General features: G+C 46.7%; 2 protein-coding genes across 3 annotated transcripts in view; both read right to left on the bottom strand.

The window, feature by feature from the left end:
* POLG2 (polymerase (DNA directed), gamma 2, accessory subunit) overlaps nucleotides 1–162 on the bottom strand; it is a 5,908-nt gene extending 5,746 nt beyond the window's left edge. The window contains exon 1 of the mRNA XM_010578738.1: nucleotides 151–162. Within this exon, the coding sequence (XP_010577040.1) occupies nucleotides 151–162 (12 nt within the window). The remainder of the gene's footprint in view (nucleotides 1–150) is intronic.
* A 2,742-nt stretch (nucleotides 163–2,904) lies between these two features.
* Nucleotides 2,905–10,194, bottom strand: DDX5 (DEAD (Asp-Glu-Ala-Asp) box helicase 5). Of its 2 annotated transcripts, none has more exons than XM_010578625.1 (13): nucleotides 10,015–10,194; nucleotides 8,312–8,477; nucleotides 8,068–8,164; nucleotides 7,849–7,982; nucleotides 7,661–7,726; nucleotides 7,069–7,210; nucleotides 6,830–6,990; nucleotides 6,482–6,654; nucleotides 6,175–6,285; nucleotides 5,865–5,926; nucleotides 5,727–5,786; nucleotides 4,250–4,474; nucleotides 2,905–3,673 (listed from the first exon to the last, which is right to left on the bottom strand). In XM_010578625.1, exons 1-13 carry the CDS (start codon nucleotides 10,044–10,046, stop codon nucleotides 3,291–3,293), a joined length of 1,812 nt encoding a protein of 603 aa, XP_010576927.1. In that variant the 5' UTR covers nucleotides 10,047–10,194; the 3' UTR covers nucleotides 2,905–3,290. The 2 variants fall into 2 exon arrangements, with proteins under 2 accessions (XP_010576927.1, XP_010576928.1); XM_010578626.1 differs by having other exon boundaries at nucleotides 10,039–10,194.
* Between the last annotated feature and the right edge of the window lie 1,247 nt (nucleotides 10,195–11,441).

The following is an 11,441-nucleotide window of genomic DNA, read 5'->3' as shown; positions in this document are numbered from 1 at the left end:
CGTAGGGCCGCGCCGGGGATCCGGCTTCCACCTCCCCCGCGACCCGCGCGGCGAGCGGCCGCCGCCCCCTCAGCACGGACCGCCCCAGGGGAGCGCGGCCGCACCACCGACCCCCTTGGCGGCAGCCCAGCGCCATCTTCCTCGCCTCACCTCCTCCCTCATGGCGGGAGGGGAGGCGGCGGGCACTGCGCGTGCGCCACGCCCCGCGCGCGCAGGAAGCGGGGCTGGCGCGCGGCCTGCCGAGAGCGAGCGGGAAGACTGTGCCCGCGCATGCGCGCTGGCACGCCGCGGCCTGGCGCTGCCTCCTTCTCCCCCCCCCGCCGTTTCTTTCTCCTCAGGGGCGGCCGCTCGCCTGCGGCCCGGGGTGGGACCCGCGGCCGCCGGTGTTCCGTGCCCTTCAGACCAGCCACGGCAAGCCGGGATTCCGGCCTTCCCGCGGCTGAGGCTGCACGTGTCAGGAGGTAGCGTCTGGCCTTCCCCTCCCGGACACGGCAGCCCAGAGCTCCCTCGGACGAGGCTGTGAGAGGAGGAGGACCCTACCCTTTGCTGTCATTAGGAACACATTACAGCTGCACAGGGAGGATTTCTGTGGGAAAAGCCTGTACAGATCTCATCAGAGCAGCTCTACGTCGCTTTGTGTGGTCTGAAGCAACATAAAAGCTTTCCAACCAGAAAGCAAGAGTTCGAGGTAATGCGTCACTGCGGTACCTTCTGCTGAGAGGGCGGGCCGAGGCACCTCTGCTCCACAACCCTGCTCAAGTTCGCAGCTGGCAGAGGAGCCCCACAGCCGAGCAATGGAAATTTCCATACGTGCTTCATCACGGTTTTGTACCAGTGCCAGGAGGTGGAGCTTAAGAGAGGAGGAACCATTCTGCGAGCTGGCTGCCACGTAAAGTTAATGTATGTGAAGTCCCAAGGAGTTGGAGTAATCTCAGCATTGGTTCTTTATTGCACAAATCCGACCCACAGGCCAGAAGGATCAACAGAGAATTGAAAAGACAACACCTTAGTAGGCACCTGGGCCAGCTGGAGGAGTTGCTGCTCCTAGGTGAAAAAGTACTGCTAGGTACAACTTTCTCAGGCAGATTTGCCATAAGCTCGAGCTCTTTTTGCATCTTTTTATGTGCAAATGTTAAGAAGAGTGCCCACCTTCCACTTACTCCCCCTCAGGGAACACTTCCCCTAGATGATGGTCATTTAGAAACACCATTAGGTAAAAAAATTCAAAGCCATGGTCCTGTTTTTCCAGAGTTGTGCCTTACTGCTTGAAAAAAAGAAGAGCAACCTCAAAAATAGCACTCCAGTAACCCACATCTAGAAGGAAAACAGAACTTTTGCGGCTTGAAGTTATTTCAGCTTCTGAAGGTAGCAGATTTGGTCACATAATTACACTTAAGTCCACCAAGAATTTACAACCTTGAAAAACCTGTACTGAAGAGTCACAAGGTGCATCTCTTCCCACAATTTCCTGATAGAAGTTTCCAAAGCACACTCCCAACCAATAGGACTTGCAAACACCCATCTGGGTTTCACTTCAACCAATGTGGTTGGTGCTTATCTCCCATCTAAAGGGAGAAAGAGGCTATTTGTTCTTTGCATTACTCTTAAAGACCACAGTCTGTTAATTTTAATTCACAAGCTAGAAGTTATACTAAAAAAAGGTATATGTAGAAAAAGTTTTTAAGAGAGAAACAGGCTTTCCATGCATTTTGTTTCAGGCAACTGAACTAGAAACTAAGCAATTAACATGTCATATTTCAAAGATACATAATCATTTACTTCCTTGTCTTCAACACTGATGGCACTGGGCAAGGGGAATGTTGCAAAGCTGATTAAAGAGACTCTTTCCCACATTGCCAACTGCAGTTTTAGACTCAAGTGCAGTAGTATTTCAGGACTCCAGCTGAAGTTCTCATAGCAACAGCAAATGATCACGAAAGTACTGTCAAGTGATAGAACTCCACAGAAAAGGCAGAAATACATAATTAAAAGACAGATTACGCTGCTGTTAAGAACATCATAAGCTGAGCCTGAGGAAAACAATCACCAAGAGCTAAGCATGGACTAGCAAAAAGATCTAAAGTGTAAAAGAAATAGTCTGACTTGGGTTAAAAATAACCTAGACAGAATCTTGCCTTGATTCTTGCAGATTCAACCTTGAATACATTAAGCTGGAGTAGTTAAGCAGTTAAACCTGAAACTAATCATTGTTACTGATAAACAAGTGAGAGAAAGGAACTGAAAAGTCAGTATTAACTGGAATTTTAATATACCATACTTGAAAGCATTAAGTACTTTAACCCCAAGATCAAGTATTATTCCAGCTACACTCCTCAAGGAGTTGCTTTGCTCAGCAGATTACAGAGACATTTGCATGACTACAAGTCTTGTAAAAAATCCATGAAGTACATTCACGGATCAACAGCCCACTTCCCTCCCCCCACTTCCATAAAGAAATCACTGCTCAATACCAGTTTAAGTATAATTTGAAGTTTTAATACTAAGATCTTCCCATTTCTCTGAAGCTCATAGTAAGCCTGCATGCTAACTCACAAGGCCTGACAGCTGTAGATACATTACACTCAAGCCTAGTCTGCTCATATGCTGCTGTGAAGGCAACAGTTTCAGTGCTGCAAAAGCTTCCTACACTTGTAGCAGCTCACTAGCAACACCACTGCAGAGTTTTGGTTAGCAAGACTTCCAGCTACACCATTACTCCAGCGGATCTTTTCCAAAAACTGGCCCTACACTAGTGAGACAAGGAAGAGTACTGTTTCCAACAGTTACTTAGAAGCCAGCTTTAGTTTTCTTCCCCATCAAAGCAGAGCCTGCCATGCTAAGCAATCTAGCCCAATCAAGGCAAGGCTGGTTTTTGTATAAGCTTAAATGTTTAATCAGACACAGTTGAGAAACCTTTCTAGAATTTAATATAAAAACATTTGACATTCCATTAATGTAAAGTTGTGCACATGTTGAGAAAATTGCCATCTGAAAGAAAATTCGGTCTTCAAATATCTTTATTGGAAGGCCATGCACTGCCTTCTGTTACTGTATTTCAAATCACTGTACATTTACTTTGAAAACACTGTCTGCATTTTCTAGTACAAAAAACTAAAAATTGTTTCAGGAATGTAGAGAAATATTCAACTTAAATAGCGAAAAAGTGCACCATAATTACTGCTGCACTGCAGTCATTTCTGCATTTCCCATTTCTTAAATAACTATCCTGTTTTGATAACACACAATATAAAGAGCAATTATGAAAAACTGAGACATTTAAATACACTAAGTTATTGAGAATAACTTGTCGGCATTGGGTAACCTATCATAGGAGCAGCACCAGTGGCAGGATATGCATACTGCTGTTGGTTCATGCCATTGTGCATATTTGCAATATTACTTCCATACTGCTGATCATAGCCATTCTGGTAAGCTCCTGCAGGGTTACCAGCCCTGAAGCCAGCTTGCATGCCTGCAGCTGCAAAGCCATTTCCAAAAGGAGTTCCATTACTGAAACTTTGGGCACTGTAGGCCCCATTTTGAGTTTTTGCTCCAAAGTCTCTCTTTCCTAGTGCACCATAGTTTCTCTCAAAGTTCTCCCTCTCTCTAAAACTACTAAATCCACCCCTTTTGCCCGCAGAATATCTGTCACGTCGATCACCTCGGGAACGACCTATTAAAAAAGACAAGACATAGTTATATATGTATCAAAGGCTGCATTTTTACATACCACCAAATGAGTTCAGCTAGTAAGAGGAAAATCCTTCCTTCTTTGCCCCAGCAAGGCAAACTTACTATAAAAGCTTTCCAGTTGCTAACTGGACTCTAGTTAGATGAAGACTCTTTTGATACAGAAAGCTGTGTCTGACCTATGAGAAGAGTCTCATACTCTCCCCTGGAATACAAGTGGTGCCATCAAGGCAAAAAGTCACTTTTATCTTGCCAATAGGACACTTGCATCTATCTTTTGTAGTCATGAGACAGCAACAAACCTGAGCCCTGAAGTCTTATTTCAGAGCAAACATAAGCACATCTTTGGCCAGCAGTAGCCATAGGTGCACCACAGCATGAGTGGGGAGGGGGGGTGTTGTTTTTTGGTATTGGTGTTAATAAATACCTTTTCAGGTCACCGTAACTGGTAGCTAAACCACCTTCCACATCCATTTTGGAGCGAGGTTGGGGGTGGAATTTGAGTTTCCATTTTGTTCCAAGAGGAAAGCTATGCACTGTGGTCAAGAACAGTACTTACCTGAACCTCTGTCTTCAATCAACTGAAGCAATTTGGGGTTGATGGCTTGATTAGCCTCCCGAAGCACAGAGATGAGGTCATTTACTTGCTTAATATTGTTAGGAGTAAAGAATGTGTATGCTGTGCCTGTTTTGGTACTGCGGGCAGTTCGTCCAATTCGGTGGATATAGTCCTCTGAGGAGTTAGGGTAGTCATAATTGATGACAAATTTCACATCTTCCACATCTGTAAAGTGTTGCAGTGTGGCAAAAAGCAAGGCACAAAGTTTTGCACACCACAACAGCCAAATCGAAGATAAACATTAGACAATCGTACTTTTAACGGAAATAATGGCTGCAAAGAACAGTGTTAGAATCATCCATTTCTGCATGAGTATTGTGGAAGAGAAAGTTATGCACACTCCGTCTGTTCCCGTCTCATCACCCACCCTGTGATCCAAAACCTTACCATAAAGGAGTATGCATTTGCTTGTCATTCCCAACTCAAGAGTCCCCTTTACAAATCATCAAGTGACATCTGAATGCTTCTTGCAGTAGGGCCACTAAAGCTCACAGCAGCCTCTTCATGTGCTCATTTGAGGACCTTAGAGTAAAAACATACAAGGTCCTTCACATACACACTCATTAGAAGCTCAAAAAAAAAGGGGCCACACTGCTCGTCTTGCCAAGACCTTTGAACCGCAGCTGCAAGAAAAACATACCTGTCCCCCCAAAGTCACCAAGTTGTTTTTATGCACTGTGTCTCGTCTAGGCAAGCGCTTCCAAGAAGCCAGGGTTCACTTGAGAATGTGTCTCTCTCTGGCAGGTCTCGACATGACGACTATGTATAGGTGGAGGAACTTCGACTTTCAAAGGCATTTGAAAAGCCATTGCTTTCCTGCCCCACTTGCTAAAGTGAGAGGTGGACTTTTTCTCAGATTTCATGTGCCAGTACTCACCAATTTGTACAAGGCTTAGTACATTTTAAAGCTGCTCTCTCCATTTCATGGTTGAAAAAAAATTTCATTGAACATTGAAGTTTGTAATTATTTTCTTCGACATTTCAGCAAACTCACTGAAATTCAAAGACCCACAGATCACAGCAGACAGTATGCACAAAACTAACAGTACTGCACCATGGCAAATCATGCAAAGCATGGAGAGAAGAGAAATACCAGGGCAAAGTGAACTGTGAATGAAACTGCTTATTTCATGAGAGAACAGTTTATGGGGTAGTAGTTTAAAGGATGATCTTTGCCTTTTGAAGATTACTGGCACACAATGCTCTCAGCTTTCACCTCTCTATTTGACTGGAAGCAGCCAGCCGATCATTTCCACTAGTCCTCCATCCCCCTCGAGTCCTCCGATTGTCATGCCTAGGCCTTGCCACAAAGACTGCACCTTTATGTGAAGAAAACTTAGAAAAATGCAGAGGTTAAAGAAAGCAATAGACTTTCTTTAAATAGCTTTGGGCAACTGGCATTACGAGTTGTACTAACCTAGACCTCTGGATGCAACATCTGTAGCAATCAGGATTGGTGCTTTTCCATGTTTGAATTCTGTAACACAAGCAACTCATCAGTTTCTTCATTAAGTAACACAGATCATATGCTTGCAGAAATTGCCAAAATACTCACCATTTAGAACCCAGTCACGCTCCTGCTGACTTTTATCACCATGAATACCCATTGCTGGCCACCTGAAAATACAGAACTTGATTGACATCAGACCATTCCTTGAGTGGCTTCATTAGTCAAAGATAGGGCAACTGGCACTACTGGCAAATTCCAAAGGGCTTCTAGAGTTAGTTTTAGCATTTTAACTGACACCTGGTGTCACTGTATTTGGCAGTTTTATTACCATAGTTAAAGTGGTCACTCATGAAGAATCAAGAGCATGCTCATACTATTAAGGTAGCTCACTGAAGTTCAAGCTGTTAAGACTCACCCATCTCTCCTCATTTTCCTGGTAAGATCATCACACCGTCTTTTGGTTTCCACAAAAACAATTGTTTTATTTTCCTTCTCACTCATTATTTCTTCCATCAAACGAATAAGCCTATTAAAAGAGATGGTTAGAGCTGGGATTAATTTGTACTACACAACTTCAGTTTTAACAGCCTGATTTTTTAAATTTTTTTATCAGTCTTAGACTGGTGTCTAAAATACATCAAGACAAATTCATTCCACAGTTCATAAGCTAAAACCAACCATTAAAAGACAACTTGAATGCTTTGCCCCCACTGACTACTTACTTGTCATCTTTCTCTACATCATGACACACATCCACAATCTGAAGAATGTTGTGATTTGCACTTAGTTCTAATGCACCAATGTTGATGTGTACATATTCTTTCAAAAAGTCTTCAGCCAGCTGCCTTACTTCCTTTGGCCATGTGGCACTCCACATCAGAGTTTGCCTGTCAGGCTGGAGAAGGAGACTAGGTCAGTACAAGATCAATAGACAGTCAAGCCAAATGCCCAATCAAAAAAAAGTCTCCCCAGGCAAGCCTGAAAAAGTTAATTGCTCTGCCCTTGCTTTAATGAGCATAGTGGCATTTGTTTCTGCAATAGTGATAAATGCATGAACCATTTATACTCACTCTTATCTGATCCACAATTTTTCTGATCTGAGGTTCAAATCCCATGTCAAGCATCCTGTCAGCTTCATCAAGGACAAGGTAAGTACACCTCCTGAGATTGGTCTTCCCAGCTTCCAAGAAGTCTATAAGTCTTCCAGGTGTTGCAATGCAGATTTCCACACCTAAAAACCAAGCAGTAAAGTCAGTTTAAGTAGTTTTCACATTGCCTCATACACAGATGCATCAAGGCTAATCCATACCTCTTTCTAAGTCACGAATCTGTGGTCCCTTTGGAGCACCTCCATAAATACATGTAGACTTCAAACGGCATGCTCTGCTATATTCAGCAGCTACCTGCTGCACTTGTTGAGCCAGTTCACGAGTTGGTGCCAGCACAAGACACTGGAAAGAAGATGCCCAGCTTTTAGTTCAATACCTATTTGAAGCTTCTAGTCTGAAACTAGTCCTAAGTGGGAAGGCAGTCATGTATTCCTTCAGTGCCAGAATGACTAAAGTGGATTTAAGTAGCCCGAACCAGCAAACCAAATTACCTAGCATCCCAGTTACCACCAAACACTGACCTACGTGGTATGATATCTGAAAGTCACTAGCTTCCAGGGGACAGCAATTTCCAAAACAGGACATGTAGCCCTGTTCTGCACAATTTTAAGGACAATCCAACCAGAGCTTGTAGGATGTTCTTGGGAGACTACCAAAACATGGAACCACTTTAGTCATACAGAGAAACACAATACAGCTATGGACTCTTATAAGCATGGACAATTGGGATTGTAAAAAAAAATAATCACATTCTCTAGAAATTAAGATCCCCTTTCATTTAGGAATACTCACAATAGGTCCATCTCCTCGCTCCAGGAATGGCTGGTGATTTATATGCACAATAGCAGGCAACAAGTACTGTTTAGAAGAAAGAAAAGTTTCATTACAATCTCTTCCCAGAAGCGTTCAGCCTGCATTATGCCAGGCCATACTTTCACTGCTGAAATCCAGCAGTATTCCAGGCTACAATCAAAACTTACAGACAGTGTTTTCCCTGATCCAGTCTGTGCCACTCCAACCATATCCAATCCACTCAATGCAACAGGCCATCCTTGTGCTTGAATAGCAGTTGGTTCAGTGAAGTTCTGCCTCTGAATTACTTCCATAACATTTGCTTGAAGAGAAAATTGAAACTTATTAACTTAGACTTTGTCTTAATCAAGCCTAGAAGAGCAACCAATAAGCTAGTCTTCACCTACCAGGAAAGTTAGCTTCATAGAAGTTTATAATCGGTTTTGGACAGTTATGGCCCCTAACTGTGACTTCTTTGCTTGATCTGTACTGTTCAACTTCTTGCTGCAAGACAAAATAAGCCCCATTATTAGAAATAAGGTTTGATAGCAAAGTTATCTTTTAAGTTACCCCATGCAAACCTGTTGGGCCCCATGACCTTCAGCATGTTTGTACTTATTTGTTTACTTTTGCATGAGTTAGGGTACATACCACAGTACGTCTCACTACATCAGGATGTTCTTGATAGAAGTTCTTCTCAAATTTGGGCAGCTCATCTAAATTCCATTTCTTTTTTGTAAGTTTTTCCCCAGGATTTCCAAATTTCTTTCCAGAAAGAGGTCCACCTCTACTTCCTCCAAAACGGGGGGCTCCAAACCTGGAGAAGAAGATCATAACATATAATCCAAAGGAACATTTTGGTCCTCTTATACAGCTTAACCACTATCTCTGCGGTATCTATCTGTAGCTTTACAATTCAGATTTATAAACCCCACCTACAGGATACCGAAACTTCAAAAAACATACTTAAGCTGCAGATGCCACAATCTGCCTAGCTACAATTCATATTCAGAAGCTAAGGTAACACATATCTTTGCAGTGTTCTTAAAATGAAACGGTTAGGCCTATTAGCAAGTTACAACAACGGCAAAGTAAGGACGTTAACACCTTTGTATTACCCCATGCTCAAAATGGTTTCCCACCCAAGTGACACTCCCATTGTGTGTCAGCCTGCAGAAAGTGGGCAGGGGCAGTTATGAAACCTTGGGATAACTTTCCCATAAACCGCTTTCTTGTATCTCCAAAGATAAGACTTCTCTCAATAACGATTTTTTTTATGAGGCAGTGCATTTTACAATAGCGTTTTAGGTTCGGTCCCTGCATTCAGAAAAGGCTCATCTCGAAGCCTCTCCTGGCAGCCCCGAGGCGCAGCTCGAAGCAACGCTAAACCCTGCGCCGAGGACCGCTAAACTGGATCCGAGCCTGGGGCTCCCTCCCCCGCCCCGATTGCTCCCCAATTTTGCCCGGGCAAGGCGCTGGCAGCGATCCTTCCCAGCCCAACACAGCGCTCCCAGAGTGGCCGCTGCTTCCTGCCAGCGCTGTTTCCTTTGTCTCTCATTTCTGTCTACGCCACATTTTCCAGCCGCTGCCATTTTAGAGTCTGAGCTGGGCGGGGGGAGGAGGAGGAGGAGGAACAAAGGCAGCAGCAGCCGGCATTTTGATTTCCCCTCAGTCACCGCATGGCGGGGCCGGCCATTAACATCCGCTTACACAACACAAAGCGGGAGCCGGCCGGCTTCTGCCAGCAACAGCCAGAGCCGCCGTCCCTTGTGAGGGGGAAGGGAGGAAAAGGGAACCGCCCTACCGAGAGCTCCCCGAGCCTTCGGCATCGACGAAGCGCCCGGCCAACCCACTGACCCACAAACCTCCAGCCAGCCCGCCGCTCCCTAGCCCACCCCCACTGGGGACGGGGGGGGAGAATCGAGTTCTGCGTGGACCATCCGTACTCGGGGGTACATCCCCGGAGGGGGGGGGGGGGGGGGCCCTTTTCCCCGCCACAAAAAAACCACCCGCGCCCCTCCTAAGCGGCCACACACAAGCGGGGGCTGCGCTGAGGCGGATGGACCCAGCCCCGTCCCAGACCGTGCAGCCACCCACGCACAGCGGCCGCCATCGCCAAGAGCTCCTCAAGCCAGTTCCCCTCCCCCGGCCTCTCCTCGCGAAGCTCCGGAGACCTCCAGAAGGCAAGAGCTGAGGAGAAGGGCTCCAGGGCCCAGCGCCCGCGACTCGCCGCCATTTTAAACGGCTTTAAAAAAAAAAAAACAAACAACCACCACCAACCACTAGAACCCCACAGTCGGTCTAAGAGTCCGGACGCTGGCGGCGGCTAGCGCCGGCCGGGCCCCCGGACTCACCCTCTATCCCTGTCGCTGGAATACCCGGGCATGGTGATGGTGGCGGTGGGCGAGACGATCCCGGTCACTTAAAACGGGTGTCGAAAGGTAGGGCAGGATCCGACGCCGTTGGTGGGGGCCACCGAATGTAGAGCGCCTCGCCGCCCGGATGCCGGTTATATAGGGGGGGCGCGGGGGCTGCTGGGAACCGGCTGGTGACGCAGGCGCAGAACCCGCCCCTTCTGTTATGTAAGCGGCCCGAACTGGCCGGAATCCCCGCCCCCTTCCCCTGTGGGCGGGACCGCGGCTCGGCCGACTGACCGGCTTCTGCGCTCGCGGCCGGAAGTTCCCCTCCTCCTTAGAGGCGTGGCCTTCGCCGCCGTCACTGCCCGCAGCGCCCCGCCCGGAGGGGCCCGTGCTTTCCCCCATCCCCACGCAAGGAAAGGCGCGAGCGGCTGCGCCTGCGCAGAGCGGGCGGCGGGCCGCGGACTAATGGCGCCGACTCGTCGCCTGGCTGAGGCCTCTCCCTCTACGCGCCCGTGGGCCGCGAATCGCCCTTGGCCTGACGGGAACGGCGATTTCTCCCCTCCCAGCCTTTGCTAAGTGGCGGCCTGATGCCTTTCGGCCTCCCGGTTTGTCCACCCAGAGAGCCGCTCGGCTCCTGGCTGGCGCGCAGGAGCAGCGGTGAGGCAGCGTGCTTCAGTTTGGTCCTGGCTGGGGCTCACAGTGAAGTTCCCCGACCTCAAAGCCTCACAGATGCTTAAGAGAGACGTGAACTGTTTGTGGAAAGCCTTCCGCAAGCGCTCCAACAGAGAAAACCCAGGCTCAAGTGGAGTTGCCACGTTTTAACTAGTAACTGATACTTGAAGGAATGGTAGATTCAGCCGCACGCCCACCTGGATTTTCGAGAGGCTGAAGAGTTAGATGTGCAGATTCTCACGGTGACAACAGGTTGGACACAATCGTAATAGCAGATTATTAAATGTTACTTTGACCAGTGCTTTTACACTCTTACCCATTGCCTTTTATAAATATTAAATACTTGGGATTAGAAACAGTTAACTATTTTTATCTTTTCAAATTCCACAACAGGGCTAGTAAAGCAGTTCAAAGGTCACCAGAAGCGCACCAGTGCACTGAAGGACAGGGCTGTTTAGAAAGCAAACGTATAATAAACATCAAATACCTGAAGTGGGTATTGTGGTGCTTACCTGCCCAGCTTTGCTAGCCTGAGGAATTAACAAGAATGTCTTGCTACCTGAGGCTTTAAGCACACAAAAGAAAAGGTGGAGCTTGAAGCGTAAATATAAGCAGCCATATTGCAGACCACCTGTTTCAAGCAGTGGCAAATGCAAATGCAAACAACATAAGGAAGAAGTGCCATAACAACACTCTCAGTTTATATCCTCCCACCTTCTAGCAATCCATGCTTTAAGGCTTTTCTGAGA

Source organism: Haliaeetus leucocephalus, unplaced genomic scaffold (assembly GCF_000737465.1).
Source record: "Haliaeetus leucocephalus isolate CR32 unplaced genomic scaffold, Haliaeetus_leucocephalus-4.0 Scaffold646, whole genome shotgun sequence".
NCBI classification, from domain to species: domain Eukaryota; kingdom Metazoa; phylum Chordata; class Aves; order Accipitriformes; family Accipitridae; genus Haliaeetus; species Haliaeetus leucocephalus.
The sequence above is the reverse complement of the archived record's forward strand: the minus strand, read 5'-3'. Positions and strand labels throughout refer to the sequence as shown.